Source organism: Alligator sinensis, unplaced genomic scaffold, assembly GCF_000455745.1.
Source record: "Alligator sinensis unplaced genomic scaffold, ASM45574v1 scaffold601_1, whole genome shotgun sequence".
NCBI classification, from domain to species: domain Eukaryota; kingdom Metazoa; phylum Chordata; order Crocodylia; family Alligatoridae; genus Alligator; species Alligator sinensis.
This window is the reverse complement of record NW_005841905.1, coordinates 2,924,199-2,946,021: the sequence shown is the minus strand read 5'-3', so window position 1 is coordinate 2,946,021 and position 21,823 is coordinate 2,924,199. Positions and strand designations below refer to the sequence as shown.

General features: G+C 39.4%; 1 protein-coding gene across 1 annotated transcript in view; it reads left to right on the top strand.

The window, feature by feature from the left end:
* The window catches only part of PTPRN2 (protein tyrosine phosphatase, receptor type N2), a 636,077-nt gene that overhangs the window by 499,513 nt on the left and 114,741 nt on the right, over window positions 1–21,823 (top strand). The window contains exon 11 of the mRNA XM_025197792.1: window positions 1,358–1,570. Coding sequence (XP_025053577.1) covers window positions 1,358–1,570 — 213 coding nt within the window. The remainder of the gene's footprint in view (window positions 1–1,357; window positions 1,571–21,823) is intronic.

Sequence of the window (21,823 nt, the reverse complement as noted above, 5' to 3'; positions counted from 1 at the left end):
GGCCGGGCGAGGAGAGCTGCGCTGGCTGGAGCTCAGCCCCGGCCAGTCCGCCACGCTGGGGGCGAGGAGGCTAATTAACGAGCAGCTCTTGCAGCCCAGCCCGGCGCTAATTGCTGCGGCGCCTTTCTGATGACAAGAGGAAAACGGATCGGCCTGAGACTGGAGCCGCTGCGCGAGGCGGCAGGACGCGAAGAGGCGGCGGCTCAATGCCGAGCCCGCTCCGGGAGGGAGGGAGCGCCCCGAGCTGGCCTGTCCGGCCGGGCGCGACCGGGCGTTCATGGGGGAAAGCCCATGCCGTGGCGGCGGAAAGGAGGTCGCTAATTGTCCTCATCTTGTAGCAAGCGGGGCTGAGGCAGGGGCGTGCTTCGCCATTCATTTCCCTGGTAATTGCGAGAGGGGGGGACGCTGTCCAAATGAGTCCTGCTGCAACGAGCGCGCCTGGGCTTTTCATTTCCCTGTTGCGTTTTTAATTGTTGCTAATACCGCTTATAATGAAGCTAATGAGGGGAAATGATCGGGCAAGTTTTGGAGCACATGGAGACGAGCGAAGTGCACCGGGAGGAGCCTCTCCTATTGCTGCCGCAACAAAACCATATGTGTGGGTCTCTGGAGGAGTTTAAATCGCTGCTTACTTTTTCTTCCCCCTGCCACAGCCAGAAGTGAAGGAGCGACACCTACTTTGGGCGGTTGTTGTTTGGGGTTTTTTTCCCCTCCCAACTTGAGGGGAAAATAATTAAAAAAAAAAAAAAAAAAAGCTGGATCTTTGCTGCCAACAACCCAGCCCTAGTAACACAACTTGTAGCTAAAGGGGATACGAGGTGCTCAAGACTCATCTGATTTTTTTGATTTTTTTTTTTTTTTTTTTTTTTTTTTTTGGTTGGTGTGTGCAGGCGGGATGGCTGAGCAGTCGCTCACAGGGATTTTTCTCCACTTTTAACTTAAGTGCTCAGGAGGAAAACTCCAGGCTAGAGACTAGACTTTTGCAGGTGTATGATGCTATGGGTGGAAATATCTCTTCTCACCCCCTCTAATTCTCCTGTGTAAGAGCCTGTTTCATTCATTAGATTTGCAAACTGTTCTGGAAGGATAAGCCCAGGTAGGTGGGACATGCATTCTTCTCCTGATGATTTTATTCGTGGTCTTAACATTATTTTGTAGGGAGGGTATTGCTCCCATGCCTGCCTGTCACTGCTTTCTGCAGGGCCCCTGGACTGCAACTTTGTCTCTGGGCCCATCAGGGTTGGTGCCCCACCCTTGTACTTTTAAACCTGCAGGTCTAAATGTTGCTTTCCACCTCCTACTGCTGGATGTTTCTGTAGCACCGGCTCAGGCACTGGCTCCCTTTCCTTCCTTACAGAAAAGCAAACTGAGGCATCTCCCTCAGCAAGCCGAGGAAGAAGACTCCACCAAATTTATCGTCCTCACTCTCCTCTCCATCACCTGCATTATTGGGGTCCTAGTCGCTTCCGGGGTCATCTACTGCCTCCGCCACCAGTCTCATCACAAACTGAAAGAGAAGCTCTCCACTTTGGGCACAGATGCCAGCTCCGATGCCACTGCTGCTTATCAGGTAAGGACCTGCTTTTTTCTCCAGCACTTGCTCTCCCCTGACACTTAAACAGATTATTTATCAGTCCCAGGAGGGATTGTTCATTTATTTAGAGTTGAGGGGGTTGTTTTGTTTTTTACAGTGCCGGCTTGGAGCCTCCCTATTAATAACCTTGCAGATCTGCTGGAGCTGCTTTTTACTGCTGGGTATTAATCTCGGCTATTCTTGTAGTTGCTGTAAATGTGTGTCTAATTAGAAATAGATGGAAAAAAAAGAGCTGCCATTGAGATTCTCTGAAAAATAACATTATAATATCCATCATCTGTTATCCCCTGCCACTATTAATAACAAAAAAATCTTTAGCATTGATGAGGGATGGATCAGCAGTTATCTGAAGATGTCTCTCTCTGAATAATCAACTTCTTCAGGGTCTGATATGAAAAGAGCCTTTGACCCGATCTGTTGCCACCTTCTGCCATTATTCAGATAAAGTGAAATATAATGCTGATAGATGGGGAGGTAAACCAGAATGGTTTCCAGGAGAACAATGGTAGCAGATGTGTACCCAGTAACCGGAATATGGCACATGCATCTTCTGAAATAAATCAAAAGCAGCCAGTGCCCAGAGTCAGGTTCAGAAGTATTGGTTTAAATAGACAACTGTGTATTTTTTGAGGTTTATTTAGGATTAATAAATACTTATTTCATAGTAAATTATCTGCATGAAAATGTTCGTATTGTGGCAGAAACCATGCAAGTGCACTCTGCTGCCCCAGAATATTTGGCTTAAAAAATAAGTAGTAAAATTCCAAGAATAGGCAGATATTTTTGCTATCATCTTGGTTCTTTCACATTTGAAATGAGGTAATACCGTACATTCTGTTTAGCGGTGCTTTTTGAATTAGAGCTACTTACAATTATTTTTCCTTCCTGCTATGTTCTCTTTGTATTCTGGTAGACTGGAGTATCTGGAAGTTCGCAATCGAGGGCCTTAAAGGGAATCATTCACTTTAGCTTTAAAAGTTCTCTTATTTCTGTAACCAATGTATTTAATATCATTTCTACCTATGTGAAGAGACACAGAGTTCTTCAGTAAAAAAAAATGAGGAATTCAAATGATTTCACATAGTAGTTAAAATTTCAGAGGAATGGATTTACCTTTCATTCTAAGCAGAGAGCGGAAATGTACTTCTAAAAGGAAAAGATTAACACTAAGTAAAGAGAATCTGGATTTTTTTTCCAGGTTGGGGGAAGGGGAAAAAAATAACTCCTCAGTAGGATGAAACCATTTGGTCTAGGATAAAGTGGGACACAATAACAATTTGTTAGACTAGTGTTACTAACTGTGGTAAAGAAGACGTTGCCTTGATAGTGTTTTTGTTTGTTTTGTAAATGAAAAGCCTGCAACTGGCTTTTTTGTATTTCAGAGACAGTCGTCTTCAGTTAAACATGAAGATGCTTAATTTAACAACAACAAAAATAAAAAGCCCTCCAGGTTCTAAAAGTCACTCTTGAAACTGAATTTGTGATAATTAACAGGACAATCCTCCTAGTGACAGCTCTAATTAATAGTATCTGTAATTAAAATCGTGCCCTTCCAGCAGGAAAATTGTTTGAATTTCTTGGACTGACCTTTTTTGCCATTTCTCTTGGGGGCATGCTGGTTAAGTTTATATTGATTTTATAATGAGCTCTGGTTTGTTTAATAAGAATCTGTAATCCAGACACTAAATGAAATGGGTGCTTCATTTCTTCTTCAGACTTATATATTTTTAACTTTCTTTAAAATATATATAAGGGTGTGTTTTTTCCCAACATTATGTAACAACAATGCTAGTACATAGTATACTGTTCAATTTTTCTGTAGTGAGATCAAATTGATACTCTTGGATATTGATTTAAGAGCCAAATCCTAATTTGCTTGACTTCCATGAATAGCTCCATTGGATTTCAATGGAACTACTGTCATACATGAAAAGGCATGATCTTTAAATCCATATATTCCTAAGGACGAAGCCTTTCCCTTGCTGAAATAAGTGGAGGTTTTGCCATTGGCTTCACCAGCGCACGGAGCAGCTCCCGAACTATGGTCAAATAAAATACTGGGGGTGGCCTTGGTGAAAACTGTTACCTTCATGAAGCAGCACTAGTTTATCAGGGTTTCCCAGTGGGGCCTGGTTCTTCCTTCAGCAAAATCAGTAACAGTTTGCAAAGGCAGCAAAATGGGGATGGTTTGAGCCCCAGTTCTCCAAAAAGTAAAACTAATTATGGGTCGACTAATATTAAATCTGAGGAATACCTTAAATATTTGATGAGGGGAAATTTTTGCATTGCATCCTCAAAATAAGTATCAGGAAAAACTATTTGTGTGCCTGATTCTTGCCTGGCACTCAAAAGGAAACTGCAACCCAGAGTAAGACTGGGAAAGGAAAAGGCCTCAAAATGTTGCTGTGGTAATGGGGCACAAGGAACTCAAATATAAACCCCTTTTACCTTCACAGTTAAATAAGTAGCCAGGGGACTGTTTTAATTACTCCATTTAATTAGTTCACTTTCATAAACAGTGAAATAAGCCAATGGCGCCTGTGCTTGCTGACGTTTTAGACATGACAGCTTGATAATATGCTAGTGACTACAGCTTAAATAGCAAATCAAATTTGATTTTTAACAATTTATGTCAAGGGGCAAAATGAATAGGCTACTACGCTATTCTAATGCTCAATTCTTAATTAGGAAGAATGTGAAAATATCACTGTATTGAACAACACTTCTAAAATTGAAGTTGTTGCATATTGGCAGGGTCTTTCAGCAGGTTCCTTATAATTTAGATGGATAATAAGGAATTGTAATTGGTTAAATTGCTGACCTGAGTTCATAGATCATTTGAAAAGGGGTCCTTGATGCACCTGCAGGTCTGCTATAGATAGAGGGAAGTAGAGAAACTGTATTGTCAGTGAAATAACCCTAGTGTTCTTACTAGTGGGAGCTGGGAGTCCACCCAGTCTGTTGACACTATCAGATCTGTAACAGTTGCAATGCAAATCTTACTCTAGTAAAGTCTGCCTAATATCCATGCTGTGCACGTAGACAATAGTGTATGGCACTGAGGCATAATGAATGTTATGAAACATAGCTGTCCTTAGAACAATCAGGTTGGTGGTTTTTTTTTTTTTTTCCCTAGGAGGAATATTTCTTATATATGTACTGTGTGTGTTTAAATCTGCTTTTTAAATGGAAGGAGCCAAACCATTTAAAACTTAACAATAAAGATATAAAATTTCAGCCTTCAAGAAGCTGTTAAGTTGTAGCCCAATTACAGTTTGAAATGGCTGGTTTATGATTCTAGCTGTTCAGAAGGTTACGTAACAGAAACTGCTGGCCTTTAAATCTAGCTGTTCTGCCAGACCCTATTGTAACGTTCTTTGAGAAATAAGTAACTTTCAAGCATTTGAAAGGGTAAAGGTACTACTGAGACTTAATTTGTCCCTTGATCAAAAAGAAAAAAAGATGAGCTGGTTTTGTTAGACTGCAGTTAAGGAGCTTTTCAAAATGAATTGAAACGGCATATTTTGTAAAATGCTGCATGTACATAAAATGCAATGTATACGTAGGCACAAGCCAGCTATTTTTGTGTGCCTCTATGCTGTTTTCTATATCCTTTCTGATCAAATGTACAATAATTAGTTAAATCACTGTCCAGAGTCCATAGATCATTGAAAAAGGGGTGTTTATTGCACCCGCACGCGTGAATGTGCACACACACAGGCGCACACTCATGTTTTAATTGTTGCTCCTGTTGCTTTGATCTTCTTTGAAAAGCGAGTTTAGTATTCTGCAAGCTCGCTCTCCCTTCCATGACATTTGGGCAGAAGCTCCTTAGGAATCTTCAGTAAATACGCTTTGATTTATTTCACAGCACTGAGCAGATTTTTCTTGTGTGCTTTGAAGCCTTTAGAACAGAGCCCAAATAAGAACGAGCATTCAGGCATCAGGGGTAGCCTGCAAACAGGGCTGCTAAGTGCGCATCTTAGTTGTCACTGCTCCCATTAGGGAGTAATTTATTAATGTAATAGCAGTGTATGTTGGTGTTTGCTACTATTTAGGGATGCCCTATTGATTTAGGCTGATGTATTTGTGAGTCCTGACGAACCTTGGCTTTTGACCCCCACATAAAGGAATTCTGGGTCGTGCAAAGACATGTTAACTCACCAGTGTACTTTATTTTTTTGAATTGGATAATAATACTAGAAACTGTAATGCGAATGGGAATATGAATGCATCACTGATGATGATCTGTGAAATATCGCTGTGATGGAGACCAAATTCACAAGTTAAAATATGCTGGTGCTGACTTGAGTAAACCTGACTCTCTTGTGTTGATGCTCTCCTTCTAGAGCTATTTAATTTTGTTTAATGTCAGCACAGAACTTATTTACTTCCTTTAAAGAATGAAGTACAAATATGAAGGCAGAATAGTTTAAAACAAAGTCTTCCTGAAGTCTGCATTCAAGATTCTGGTAGTCCTGTAGAAGTTAATGATATGAAACATTAGGTACTATCAGTGTCAGTGGAGTCATGTCATCAGCTGTTGCAGAATATGGTAGCTGGTCTTGATAGGCAAAACAAAGAGAATTGTATTGAAAACTTCTATTGTAAAATTCAGTCTTAAAAAAGGGTTTTGTCCTGCATAATTCAAAGCAGATGGCAGCATTTTGTTTATTTTTCAAGGTGTGCTTCTACACTTATTTGTAACTAAAGTTGTTTAAAAACTTGTTGAGTATTAATAACCCTTTAAATAATTTGAACAACTGATTCTGACAAAAAATTCTTAAGGATTTCTTTGAACTGAGTCTGATAGAAGGAATTTACTGGAGTTGCTTTTCTCTACTTACCTGTCTTGCAAGTGTCCTGGCTTCATACAGATAACAGTAAGTTACATCTTTTGTAGTTCTGTGTTAGACTCCAAGTATATAGACTGTGGTGTTTCATTTATGAAAGTTTTATTATCAAATACATTTACTTATTTTAATGTTGAAATAGCTACTCCTCTGAGCCATGGACTCTGGTAAAAATAAAATGACATACAGAAAAACAGGATCATTTTATTGTTACTGTGATCAGGTTGCCTGTTGGGTTTAAATAATATCAGAATTGTGACCTAAAGCAAGCTGACAAGCTGGGAAATGCAACCCCCCACTCCCTCACCAAATCCCTTAAAGTATTATATGATATATAAAATTGTTCACTTTTGGAAGCCCCCGCCCATCCCCCCTCCTTTTTCCTAATACCTAGATGAAAGGGTTTGCATTAAAGATGAGGTGCATGCCTATAAATACGCTTATGGAACGTTTCAAGTAAGAAGGGAGTCGAGCAATGATGCTGGGAAGGTGAAAATTTAGCCCCAAGGCTACATTTTTCTTTCTTTTCTTTTCTTTTCTTCTTTTTTGTTTTTTTTTCTTACTAGGAACATACAACATTTGCTGCTTGAACATCATTTTCTCATCTTCTTGTAAGAAGAGAGTCTTGCATAATAATGTAAAATTCCCAGATGGCTTGTATTACCTATTTGGTAAAAAGTACTTTAGGTAGTACAGTTTTAGAAAGGCCATACTTGCTCATTTTGAAGGATTTATTGTATGTTATATTAACTCATAGTACAAAATATTTTTACATGTTTTTAAAACCTGATTTTCTTTTTAAGAGAAACAAATAAATGGATTCCCCCCTCCCCCCCCCCCCCCCCCCCCAACAATTGAAACACAAACCATTGATCCATAGTTTGGGGTTGTTCTAATGTTCAGTTTATATTCAATATGAAAATTATGCTAAAAATAAAAACGTTGTTATATGAAGTGATTAGAAGCGTTAAAATATGGATATTTGTTTGACATTTAACAAAACATTTACTTTGGATATCTTGAGGTAAATATTAGATGGCTAAAGAAAATGAAGCAAAACAAGTGGAGTACAAAGGTGGACTTAACTTTTAATCTGGTTTTGTGAGATTAGTGTACAGGATGATCTATGGCTACTGTAAAGCAATAGATAATGAGTCTTAAACCTTCCTGTTACGGCAGTAAGATCCAGTACAACAATTGCATTCAAAAGATCCGTTAAAACACTGTATGAATATCACCTAGAACATTTTCAAATCCCTTTTATTTTACTCTTAAAATTCAAAATATTCTACAAAATAATGCTTAATGAAAAGTGTCTCACTTGAGTGGTAGCTAGGAATGCCCAGAATAAATAGTTTTAGGTGTACTTGAACAAAGCAGAATTTTAATTTCTGTCCTACGTCCATTAAGAGCAGTTCACTTCTGCGCCCATCTTGCCAGAATGGTTTAGCAGGTACTGTCCAGGCAACACTGCATCCTCCATGGAATATTATTGAAAAGTAAAATCTGCTTATCATAGTGTAAGTGAGTTTTGCTATTCCTGTAATGATTACCTGTTCTCTGAAGTTTCATTACTTTAAAGTGAACATAGAAAAATTTAATATTGGAGTCTGTTAGGAGAGAAATTGCCACCCTCACCATAGACAAGTTTCACTCTCCAAAATTGTTCTTAGACTGTTGCAATGCTGGCAGAACAATACACACTTGAATGTCTTAGTTGGAGTAGTAATTGGTCTTTATTTTTGAGAGGGTTGTACTTTAAGAACATAGAAAAAATATTAAAATATAGGGGTAACTCCGGGTGGTCCTGAAATGAGAAGGTCTTATGCCGATTCAGACTCTGGGGGTGGGGTTTGGTTTTGGTTTTTTAAGAGCAGTTGGCAGTCAACTGGAATAAAGTGCGTGTGTGTTTCCACTTTTTGCCTACTATTTGAATTTATACAATTCAATCAGATTTGTTATTAACTATAGGGTATCATAGGGCTTTACAGAACAAATGAAAAAGGAGGTTCTTGTTCCAAATATCTTATTCAATTAGGATTATGATAGAAGAGAATGCCAAGAAAAAATTAAATTAGGTAAAACTAAATGAGTGATTCCTTTCCGTTATTGGGCATCATCTCTAGTTTAGGAAGTGATATCGGAAAATCCATGCCTTCAGACCTTGTAGCCATGCTGAACTGTCCTGTCAGGCTTTTTTTCTTTGGATTATGGGTCTTGAAAGAAACACCTCTTATGCTGATGGGTCCCCTTCCTGGTTTTGGCTCTTTTAAGCGGTAGAAGGAGTAACGAGTAGCTGATACAGAAATGTTCATATCCTTTTTCTTTGCCATTTACAGCAAGAGTTCCAAAGAATTACAGGCCTTGACAGTGATAAGATTGTCCCAGACACTTGAGGTACCTTTAGGACATCTTCCTGGGTTTCCAGCAACAGTTTCTGTTATTTCTCTATCTGATGCAGCAGCCACTGCCTGACTGAAAAAGTCCTGACCCTCTCACCAGCCTTTTGCGTTACACTGCTTCCCCAGACTCATTCCTGTGACACCACTGGCTAGTTTAACACCATGGGCTAACTTGAACTGTTTCAGGTTAGGCTTGGGCACAGCAGAACAGATAGTCCCTCTGTAGTAAATGAATTAGGGCATGATACCTGTGTAATATGAAGAAGCCAATGAGAGTCACAGCCTTGCCTAATGGACTGTGGAACATTTTATCTGCAACTTCAGGTGGTTTATCTTTAACTGGTAAAATAAAGGCAATGCAGATTTCCATGCTTTCCTCCCACCCCAGTAACTCCACTGACTTGGTTGTCATTCCTGATTTACCACAGTGGAAGTTAAGGGAGAATCAGGCCCATTCTTTCCATTTCTTTTTAGCAATGCTCAGTCTTAGAGGTTTTCTAAAGCACCTATTGTCATTGCATTTAAGCTCAGACAAGTCCTTTGAATGTATGTTCTTTTGGGCTTTCAGCTGCTAATGCTATAACTTGGCTTTATGTATTCCATTCATTTACTTATTTCTCCCCAGATCATTTATGCTAGATAAAGCCGTTCATTTTATCTATAGAGGTGGGGGGAGGTCTTTATCCATGTGCTTATGAAGAATGTTTGCAGCTGGAAGGCACTCCTCAGGCCAGATTAAGGGTTAGTTTGCTATGCACAAGGGACCACTGAAGATCCTGTCTGTTGGGGTTAATGTTGCTGTGGGGGTTAATGTTGAGCCACACTATCTAATAAGAGCACCAGCTGGCAATTTGCCTTGGTGACATTCAGCAATAGAATTACTACTGCAACCCACCCCACATTGGGGATGGTTTGTTCACCCCTGAATGCTGGTTCTACTTCATGGGCTAGTGGGAGATGTAACCCTTTCTTCTTCCTATTCTCTTAAAGGTGGCATGGGAGAAAGTATGAAGCAGAGCCTGAACTGACTAGAAAGTCAGGAAAAATATCATGCTCTAAAATATAAGCTAACATATTTAATGCGACTTTTCAGTACAACTTAGCACTTACTGTAGAAAGGAGAAGTAGCATTTAAATACATGTTGTTTGGTTGTTGCCAGTCCAAGTGTTTGACATAATCATCTAATCCAGATATGTGGCTCAATTTGGCCTTGACACTTATGTAGGTCATGTAGGAGTAAAATATTTTTATGAATCCTCCGCTCGCCTCTTTTTGTCATGAACATTGTAGTTCTTTCAGAACCTGTCTACCTCTTACTACTCTTAAAAATAATACCTAAAATATAGTCATAGTTGCTTTCTTTTCTTATTATTTTTTTACAATATAACAATAGGCCTTTGGGCAAGGGAATTTGGGTGGGATGAGATACAGCTCTGGCCATAGTCGTGTGGCATCACTGTTCAGGTCTTTCTGAAGGTGGAAGTGAAGTACATGCTAGCCAAGATATTTGTGTGTGTGTGTGTGTGTGTGTGTGTGTATGTATTAAATACAGATGCAGCATCCTACAGATGGCTGAGAAAATAAGCAAAAAACCCAAAATAAAGAAAACATCTCTTTTCTACAACAGAGATGCAGTAAAGAACAAAAATACATCTGTTAGATTTGCTTTCTTTTCCCTAGTTTTTGGTACAATTACAGGCAAGAATGTTTAATGAAAAGCAATATGCTCCATCACAACAAAAATCATCTCACTTCTTTCACATTTGTGCTTCATATTCTGGTGGTGAGTGTTGTCACCGTTCAGTAAATAGATCCAGTTGACATTGCTTTAAATTCATATGATGTGACCACAGCAAAACTAGAAGGAAATCCGTATAACAACCTTTGTAGAATTGAAATGTTTGAAAGGAACAGTTCTTTGTTTTCGGAGAACACCAACAGTTTTTGAGTTGAAACAAATCAAATTTGGTGCAGATAACTTAACCAAGTGGGGAAATGAATTGGGTTTTCTCTGATCAGCATTTCATTCACCATTTTTCTGAATTTTTTTACCAAAGACAAATGAGCAATGTTATATTGATGTTTGTTAGGGTGACTGAATTTTTAACAAGTAGCAGATTTGATCAGGGAAATAGTAAATTTTTAATATTGCAGATTGACAAAATCCTGTTCCTATTTCGTGCACTTTTAAAAAATTTAGCCAACCTAGTTACAGACTTCTGTATGATTTCTCTTTTTCCGACGATAAGGCTGTTGTTACATTAAGCTGTCAGAGCGACACTGTCCAGTACAGCCTTCATGAGTGGCTGACTTATTGCCTCCCAATGGGGAACAGCTAATCATTGTTACAATAAAACTGCTTTCATTATCTGCTTAAATGTTTAACTTGGGGGGGGGGGGGGGGTTGCTCCTCCTTCTCCACCTACCCCTCACCTCATTCTCATGAATATTTACCTTATTTGAGATTTGGATAGTTTGCAATGACTGAAACATTTTCTATTCCAAATCAGGGCAGTGATTTTTTTACAGCAACAGAGTCAGGGCTCCAAGTGGACAGATATGGTGTTATACTGATGTTCCTGCCTACCTGTCTTCATATGGAGGAAAAGAAATACTGATCTCTTCCAGTTGCTATCAATAGGAGACTGAGGGAAGATGTGAAGGAGGAAAAGTGGTTTCTACTTCTAGGAAAGCAGTATGAAGAAAAGGGACTCACAATTTCTCCTTTTTTCTAACAACCAGGAGTAGAGTCCCTTCTTCTTTCTCTTCTATGGAAGAAGAGTGCTTAAAATAAAGACTGATTTGTGAAGAGAGGCTTCATTTAAATTTGATCACACTTGAAAAGCAGCAATCCTAGCTATCCACCTAGGACAGGGAGATGATGTGATGGGGCCTATAAAATGTAGCTTTTTGAGGTAGAGAACATAGCATGTATGAAGCATGATTTTACAGCTGTAGAAAAGCTACATAACTCACAATATCTCACTGTATCTCTGGGGAAGGAATGCATACAAAACACGGGGAACGTGAGGGTGTAAATTTCATATGTTTCTTTCAGTCCCCGCAAGGGTAAACTGCAGGGATTATGGAAGTCTCCATGTACATGAAGTATACAGTAGGGTTGCCTAGCAAGGTGTTTTGAATTTGACCTTATTCTTGTAGGAGATGGTCAACCCAGGGGTCTTCTAAGCATTGCTGATTGGTAATCCTTTATTCGACAGCCCTAGAAGTTTAATTAAATATAAGTCAATGATTCAGCCTCCTCTGGATACCTTGGGCGGTACTGGTCAGTCATCCCAGCAGGGATACTGCAGAATTGGAGGGGCTTCAGAGAAAGGTGACACAAAGCAGTAGAGGTATGAAAAAGTCATATGAACAGAGATTGAGAAGATTGAAGTTATTTATCATGCAAAGGTAACTAATAAAGACAGCACAATAAAGCATACAAAACAACGAGTAGGATACAGAAGTGAGGATTTCTTTTCTCCCTTTCTCATAATGCAATAGCAAGTTGGCATTCAATTAAATTAATTGCAGCAAATTCAAAACTTATAAAGGAAAACTTCTTACATAACATGTAATCATGCATTGAAACTATTGCTCAAGATGTTGAAACACAGCACATTTTAAGCAAGATTCAGAAAGGATTTGGACAACAATGTTGTATGCTAAAACAAACTTTTTGGACACATTAAGATAATGGTCTCATCCAAAATTAGATATTATGGTAGCTGCACCTACTTATTGCATGATTTCTTTCACCTTTCCCTGAAGCATCTGGTACAGGCTATACTGGAGAGTAAATATGGTTACACAGAGAGTTGGTTGTGAGATGATTTAAAAAAAAAAACCCCAAGGAACTTCAAATGTGGTATTGGAAGATCATAGGAAAGTAGAGCTGGAAGAGACCTCACAAAACCATCTCAGGTTTTTTTTGTTTGTTTTTTTTGTGCTTGCTCCTGCATTATATTTATTGCCTGTGAAAGCAACAAGGCAAGGCTAACCTTCGGCAGAGAGCTCTCCGACCTTAGCTGGCAGTACTGAAACATGTTGTTGATCCAGCTGAAAAAACTGAGGGGAAGGAGGGGTTGTAGTTTTGTTCCCCTTCCCTTTGAACGTTAAGTCTCCTGCTTTCTGCAGATGTCACGGTAAAGTATTTGGTGTAAAAGCAGTTCTTATTTTCAGTACCCCCTGTAATGTTAATGAGGGGAATTTGTAGTACTGCATATCGCCATTATTATTCCTTTTTTATTCCTGACTTCTTTGTATTGGTCGTAGAACAATGGGGAGAATGCCTGTTCTCTGAAAGATGCTTTCATGCTCTTTAACATGTATATCTGCTATTGTTCCAGTTCACTTCTCAAAGCCTTATGGGTAGGAAAGCGATGTTGCTTTCAAGGTGCAAGCCACCCTTTTCACCCTCACCCTATGATAACCCTCTCAAACTCATTTGTACCTTCACAGTGTATGTCTTGTACAAAATCTGAATTTTAAGTTTTCTCCTGGAGACAGGGTTAGAAGAAGAGAGCGATGACTTTGTATTTACTTCTGTGACTAATGCTGAGACCATGGATGTGTGACCTTACAGAAACTTAGAAATAACTGAACTAGACAAGGTATCATAAAACACAAAACTTTATTCCATGCTGTTACAGAATAAAGCTATTTTAGATTTTAAATTGTAATAGATTTTTCTATTCTTCCACCTGTGAAGCCATATGCCTCAGTTACTAGGAATCCAACTATAGATAGTTTAGGAGGAGCTATAAAAACATCTAAAATGAGCTAAAATAACTTTTATTTTTAAAGATAAACATGACAGTGTTTCAAAGTTTGTTACCTCAGGTACTTTCAGAGCTAGAAGTAAGTGCTGAGTTCCACAGAAAAGCTGGGAGTCTTTATCCACTACTAGAAGAAGAAGAAGAAGAAGGAGAAAGAAAAAAAAAAAGTTTCCATTGCTAGCCCTGCAGGGCAAAAAAAAATAACAGACTATAAGGTCTTGACATTTTTTTCTGTTAAGAAACTATAACTGGTTCAGGACTGAATTTTGCCTACTTTGGTTTCTAGGCATCTGTAAACTTTGGGAGAGGAAGAAGAAATATTTTTATAGTATGTTTTTTTAAATAATGGCATCTGCTAGAAACTACTCAGGGTTTTGATGCTGTAGAGTTAGTGGCAGGGGTAGATAAACTAATTTATCATACAATTTGGTACTTTATCATGCGATTCTGCACAGATTCCTCATTTGAATAGGACCATTATATTACTATATTCTCATAACCCTTGTTGCAGAGTAAAGACCTCGTGCTAGGCACTCTGCAAACACATGTTTAGAAGCAATCCCTGTTCCCCAAAAAAAACTATCATCTAAATAGAGAAGATAAAAAGTAGAAAAAGGAAAGTAATATTCTCTGTTTTGCAGATAGGGAAGTAGATTTTCCAAAGCCCTAAAACTTAATAGTTAGTATTGTGCTCAGTTTCTAAGCTAGAGGGGCATACAAAATTTACAGCAGAGTTAGGATTGACCAGATCTTTCCCATCAGACCACTTTCCTTTTCCCACTTAACAGAAAATGTATTTATCATATTTGAACAATGCAGATCATAAACTAGATCTGCAGTGATAAATTACATATCAAAATAACATGGATATCATCATCAATGACCTGTGATTCATACAAACAAAAACGTCTGTCAAGAAATATTTCCACTTGTACCTCTGTCTCAAGAATTGCACTTATCTGAGGTGTGAGATGAATAACGTTAGGATAAAAGCAAGGGTAGACTGAAGGGATCATATGTTGAAGACAACCAGCGGGAGTCTTTATGCCAGTAGATCTCAAATGATTGGGAAAGTCCTCACTTTGTGGGACTCTCGGTACTTCCTTCAGCTCCTGGCAGGAACCAATATCCAGTCTTTAGACTGGGGATGGGCAGTTATTTGGGCTGGGGAGCCACTTGAGGAGTTTTGATGACCTGTTGTGGGCTGGGTCAGCAATCCTACCCCCTCCTATCCCACAACAGCTCACCAAAACTCCTTAAGTGGTAGGGCCCAGGACCCTTGTGGGCAGGGTGCACTCAGCTGGGAGGGTGGGATGGGGCCACAGGGAGGTGGCGAGCAGCATCCAAGAGCAGGATGGGCAGCTAAGGCCAGGGCCAGCATCATGGGACAGTGACAGCATGGGGTTGGGGCCAGGGCCACGATCCATTTCTCGCACAACAGATCATGACCAGTGCAACCTGGGAGGGGTGCTGGGTGCATGCCTATGACCTGGCTCCCGCTGTCTCCACCCCAGGACAGGTGCATGCAGGCAGCCTCAGTACAGCGCAGCTGCAGAGCAGTGTGGCCCAGCAGCATGAGGCAACCCCGAAAGATCGTGACTGGATGCTGCCGAGCTGCACTGCTCTGGCCCCTTTTATACATCCTGGCCCTACCTGCACATCCCACTCCTGGATGCCACTCTCCACCTGCCTGCAGCTCCATCCCATCTGCCCAGTCAGGACTGCCCTACCTGCAGGGGTCCCAGGCCAGTTTCCAGGCAGACCCCATGTACCTGCTGCATCCAACTCTCCTGGCAATGGGGGCAGAAGGGACAGGGTGACTGGCCAGATTCGTCCCACAGGCTGTATTTTGCCCATCCCTACTTTAAACTGATATCATTGTGTCTGGCAAATGTCAGTTAGGACTTTTTTAGTGGGTTTTAAAACTTTCTTATTAAGTCTTCTCTCCCTATGAAACTTTTACTTTTGGATTTGTGGTAGCTTAGATAATTGGTTTCATAGAATTGCTTTTCATACCCCTTGGCCTAATTTAAAAAAAAAGTCATATCTAATGAGGGAAGGTTTGTGGCAGGGGGACTACAAGGAAGATGGCATCTTCCATGTCACTACATTGGGTAGAACAGACAGTGAGTCTGACATCCAAACTTCTGGTCCTCAGGACTAGGACATCATTGAAAAGACCTGTGCCTTTGCATGGCCCTGGGTGTCCAGAGTGCCAATGCTGCTGTTTTCATGGCTATGCAGATCCAGGGGAACCTTGCTATTGAATTTTACCTTGCCTGCATCTAGCACCAAGAATCCCCTTTAAAGGGGATGTATGTACCAGGTGGAATAAACACCACCCTGAACAGTAAGATACAAGTGAGAAGACTAGAGTCAGCTTATGGAAATCTTTTATTTTAAGTATGAAGTAATTTAAGTGTGAGTATACTAATACAAAAATAAAAAAATACATTTGTGTCCAATGAACTATTATAGATAAGTTCAAGGTTCTTGCAGCAACTGACTTTTTGTCGTGGGAGAAAGCTAGGAGGCAAGATGAACCTTTCATTGTTCAAATGTTTGAAACTGCAGAGCACAGGGAAGGAAACAACAACCGCCCCCATTTTTTTTTAATCTCTATTTTAAGGAACACAATCTTTTCTCTGCTCTCCCCCCTCTCCCCTCCCCTGCAACCTCTGCTCTCTTGTGTGTGAAGATAGGGGATCATAATTACATGAGTCACCACTAACAAGCACTTAGAATGCTAAACTAATTGAAAATTTTCATTTCACAGGGCATGATAAAAAATAGGAGCATCATTTGAAAAACAGAAAAATTATTATCAAAGCCTTGAATGATTTCTTGCTAGAAGATACTAGATTCTGAAATAATGTCCCAAGAGCAACAGTAGCAGCCCCATCATTTGAGTCATATTTTAAAAATCTAAACTTAAACAAAGCACTTGGAATTTTATATAATGTGCTCAGATACACAGGTGGTCGGTTTAACAGCCTAGACAGCTGCATTTTGGAGAATACTTCTGCCTCAATGTGCAAGTTAATACATTTTACACCTATGATTTTCTTTTACTTTTATTTTGGCCTAGGATCTATTGCATATGGCATAGGTAGAATTAAAAGAGAAATAGAATGTAGATATATAAGGATGCTTCTAGACCAACTGTAGCATTTTGTTCTCTTTCTATCTCTTTTAAAACATTATTTCACTCTTGTTCTTCAGTGCATAAAATATTTTTCCAATAGGTCATTGTTGCAAGGTACTCTGGCTTAAATAAATACCACTCCACAGTGGTAAACAGAATGGTATAGTATATAATATCTGAACCACGTGCACTGTTTGTTTTACCCCCTGACCAAAATTTATGTTAAAATGAAATTGAGGTTGAAAGTATATTTCAGTAATTTACAAGTAAATTACTACAGAGAACTTGTAAATAGCCCCAAACCACTATTAAAAATACAGAGAATTAGGTTAAGGTTATATTTTTTTAAAAATTTAAACATGTTAAGGAAATGCACAAATGAAAGTATTCTAATAACCTTAGCTGCACCCTGTAGTGACACAGATGCTTATGGCTGGTGGATAAATGTTTATGTAGTCTCAGGTTTAATCTGTCTTTTTTTAGATGCATTAATTTTTTTTTTTCACCATGGTAACATCACATATTTAATAAAATAGTTAAATGCATGCTGCAACTGCACAGCTTACTTTTGTGGAACTGTGAACAGTGTCTCCATAATTTAAAGAATAGTAAGAAAAATGTTCAACAGAGTGTATCACAACAAACTGAGAAGGAAAGCATAAAGGAGGTGGTATTCCCTCTCTAGACATGTAAAAGATCACAGTGCATATCTTGCATGTGTTCCTAGCATTCTCAAGGATGTTTAGTTACCTGCTTTAGCAAAGAGTCTCTGACATGTAATATTTAGTGCTTAAATGTACATTAACACTTACAAAGTCTAATTCACTAACAGATTTTAAAATTCATGTTGGGTCATTTTTTCTGATGTCTGGTTAATGTGGGTTTATTAATTAAAGAATATTATCCAGTGCTTTAATAGTATTAAAAGGCACACTGTTTGCATCAGGTCTAGATGACGTACTTCATATACAGTGCTTCTAATTTTCATATATATTTGGGCAATGAAAGTTTATGGAGAAGTAGAATGGTCTTAGTTTGGTTTTCTTAAAAAATTAATGGAATATGAGACTGACAGGCCTGTTTATTGGATTGATTTTCACATTTTCTGGATTGTGTAATGAAAAATGTGGCTTTTGTAGTAGTGTTGGAGTTTTATTTTGTTTTAAATAAATTGGAAATTTGTGACTTCTGCCACTTTCCTGGTTTCAGTACTTGAGCTGCAAGGCTCCTTTATTTACTGTGAACTGAGCAACTCTATTTATAATAGCTCTGAAACTAGCTTTTGAGGAATGTAGTATAAATCACAAATTAAGAGTAAGAATTTCTTCATTGTAGGTTTTACTATTTTAGCTTATGCTATTGTATATATGGAGTCCAGAATCTTTGACCAAGAGTCCATGTGACTAGGAGTTGTATAGTTTGGGTAACACTTGTACCATGTAATATCTGGAGACCTGTAATGTGGAACAACTCTTTATTACATACAAAAATGTATATACAGTAAGAGGTCACAGTGGCTGGTCTCCTCCTGTTCTGCCACCTGCCCTCACCAGACTGTCTTCTTGGAGGTTAGACTTCCCGGACATTCTGTATGATGAAGAGAACTTACTTTGGGACCTTTGATTCCCATGGCTAGGGTACTGTCCCTCACTAGGTGAGGATTCGGAAGTCAGGGCTGTTACTGGACTAAGAGCACAGGCACTAGCAAGCCTCCTCAAATCGATTGCGTTGTTCAGTCAGCATGCGTGGACACGTTTTAATAAACAAAACCATCTGCATGTGAGTTGGCTTTGAGGAAAAGTGACAATGCTTGGCATTTCATCTTGAAAAGAAATGAGTACAGGCAAAAAAGGTATACTGGGCATCTCTGAATTGCCATCTCCAGGCCTGGTCTCCTGATAGCAATTCCCCACTGTGCCAATCTGATTCTATTTTCCAGCTAACTATGACATGGAGACTCTTGTGTATATACATGTATGTGTACTTGTTCTCTTACTTTTGCCTATGCTGTGCACTGTGAAGTATTATACAGTTATGCAGAAACAGAATCAAAGGAAGTAAAGGGTCCTTTTGGCTTTTGTGCTGCATTATCTGAAGTTGTTTTTCCAGGCTGCATTCTTGGCCAGTCAACATCTGGCTAACAGTACAGCTTTTAGAAAGCATGCACAGTATGTACTGAGACTTTTTTTGGTCCTCTACACCTTTTTGATGAAGCTCTAGGCTCAGATTTAGGGGAAGCTTAACTCCTCATTTTAAATAAGGAAATGAGAGTATACCTTTTGTTATTTCAGCCATAGCTTAGGGTAGTTTTAGTGTTGCGTTCTGTTCTAACTTTTTTACAGTCATGCGTGCATGGGTTTATATTTCATGATTAGACATTTAAGGAACCATGTGGTTTTAATGGATTTTCCAGGCACATGGGGTATTAAAGTCTGTTTTGTTAGTGTATATATAAGTTCCTGCAAATTGCAGTTTCTTCTTTTGCACTTTTGTGACATTTGATGGCTGTCATCCACTGTAAAGGCAAGTGGCAGCAAATGTTCATTGCTGTCACAGAACGGGGACATCCTGAAGAAGAGATGGCACTTATTGTGTTATGCAGACAGCATATCTAACTTGGTCCTGATTTAATACCCTAGCAAAATGGTGAGCTTCATTTCTGAGTGGGCAGGATGTCTGGTGTGAATGCAGAGGGTGAAGCTATGTATGAGAATGCATTGTGATAGGTACATCCCTGACTAAGACTCCTAACTAACAGATGTCTATTCTGTGCTTCTGATTAAAAGGATGCTTCACTAATCTAGTTTGTATTCAAGGAGAAGCTTAACCACAATTCCAACGAGTTGCTGCAGGAACATGTTTTTACTGTGGCACTGGCTCTTTCTTTCTAAATGTTGTATAAGTCCCTTATACATAATGGTACTCGATCTTTTGCACTAAGATAGGCTGTTGTGCCTATAATGAGAAACACTTAGTTAATTGGACCTTTTAGAACTGGATCAACTGTGTGCTCTCTCATCTGTGCTGTCTATTTTTTAATTCTTTTAGAAAAGAAAATTAAAGAAAACAAATCGTGTTCAGCCTCCTTCTCCCTGTAAGGACAGTAAAAAGTAGGACCACTCTAAAATCTCATTGGAAGAATCTCAAGGTTTCTCTGAAAACATTGTTTATGACTTATTTAGGGTTATCAGTTGTCTCTTCCTTAAATAAAAAAGTGCTGTGCAGATGATCATAGCACTCTACCTTAAACTCATTTAACTGGACATTATTTACAAAATATTTATCTTGGTTATGGCAGTTTCTGTCACACAGTGATATTAGTTTTCCATTATATACTACATGTGTCTGCCACGCAAGTTTGATAATAAATGTTGGGAAATAAAAAATGGAAGAAGTGCCTCAGTATGATAGCAATTCCTATGTAATGGGAAATAATGTCATAAACTTCAAATTACATTTTAAATAAATGTTTATGTCCAACCCATCCATTAGATCATAGCCCAAAGGGTCAGGAAGATCATTCCTTCATATTTCACTGTATGCATTATGATTGCTTTTTTAGGTGTAAATGATTCTTTTAAATGAAGACTGACACTCAAGCTGTACACAAAGACAATGCATTACTTGTCTTTATCACAGTAGGGTAGAAATAGCCTTGCTTGCCACGTTTAATACACAATTGATACATAAATTAAATTCACTCTTTGAAAAGGATTATTAAATGGGCGTGTGTGCTAAGGATGCTGATTCTAGTGGTCACTGAAGTCAGAGTACAATCTGGAATATCCACAATTGGGTCAGTGTAGAGTTCAAGTCCTCTTTTGATAGGCAGCAGGCTTGCTGCTTTCCTATAGCAGTGCAAGTGTTACAGAAATAAATAAACAACTACCTGAAAGTGTAGAGAAATGTATGAGGGCTGATAGTCCTGCTAGCTAAAATCTTAAATATTCAGACTTTAATGTAATCACACAGTGATGCCAGATCTGTCAGCACCCGGTGATTGAATTTCAGAATGTTCTGGGACTCAGTTGGATTGATTAAGTATTTTTTTCTGTTTTCCATGAAGCTCATATCTTGTTTGTTTGTGTTCCACTATGTCTAAAACCAAGATAACTTCACATTTCCTAGCTGTGAATAGGCCATATTTCACCCTTTCCCATCATGAGCATAGAGATTAACATTGTTTCTACTCCACACTCCATACAAGGACTCAATAGTATAATAGTCAGTGTGGTTGGCTCTTCTTCCTACATCCAGTGGTGAAAAATCTCTTATGGGGATAGAGAGATGACCTAATACCAGGGGCAAACGATTTATTTTAGGTAGAGGGCCATTTAATGAGTTTTGCTGAGCTGGCGAGGGCTGCAAGGGTAGCCCTGCCCACTGACTGGTGCCCCGCCCCCTTGGTTGCCATTTTGGGACTAAAAGTCCCACCCACTAATCCCTGAACTTTGCCACCAGAAGTCCCTCCCCTTGCCCCCGGAAGTACTCCCTTCAGCAAGGGGTTTTGCCATCTTGGAACCAGAAAAATACCAAATTATATTAAAAAAAGTGAACATCTATAACATTAATTAATTTGATTTCAAAAAATATTTTTGTCCTGATTTACATGCATTTGTGTAGTGTACATAGAGTTGATTACACAATAGCTTAAAATGAAGTCTTACTCTTCTATATTGCATGTCAGTGCGTGTGGGGTGTGTGCATGTAGCAGCAAGCAGGACTCCCTTCAGAGACATATGGGTGTGTGGTGAGAGGTGTGTGCGGGGTTGGTGGGGGGAGGGTGTAGGTGGGTGTCGTGTTTGTGGGGTGTGATTGTGTGTGGGAGAGGGTGCAGTTGTGAAGTTGGTGGGGGAGGGTTTGTGGATATTGTGGGCTGTGCATGGGAGTCCCCTGTACATACCCCCCTGAGCTGGTTAGCACCTGCCCCTGCCCCACAACAGCCCAGAGCCTGTGCTCCCTGCAGTGCCTCCCCGCCACTGCCAGCAGCACACTGCCCCAGCCTGCTCTGGACTCGCCCCCACTGGAGTGGATCAGCAGGCACCTT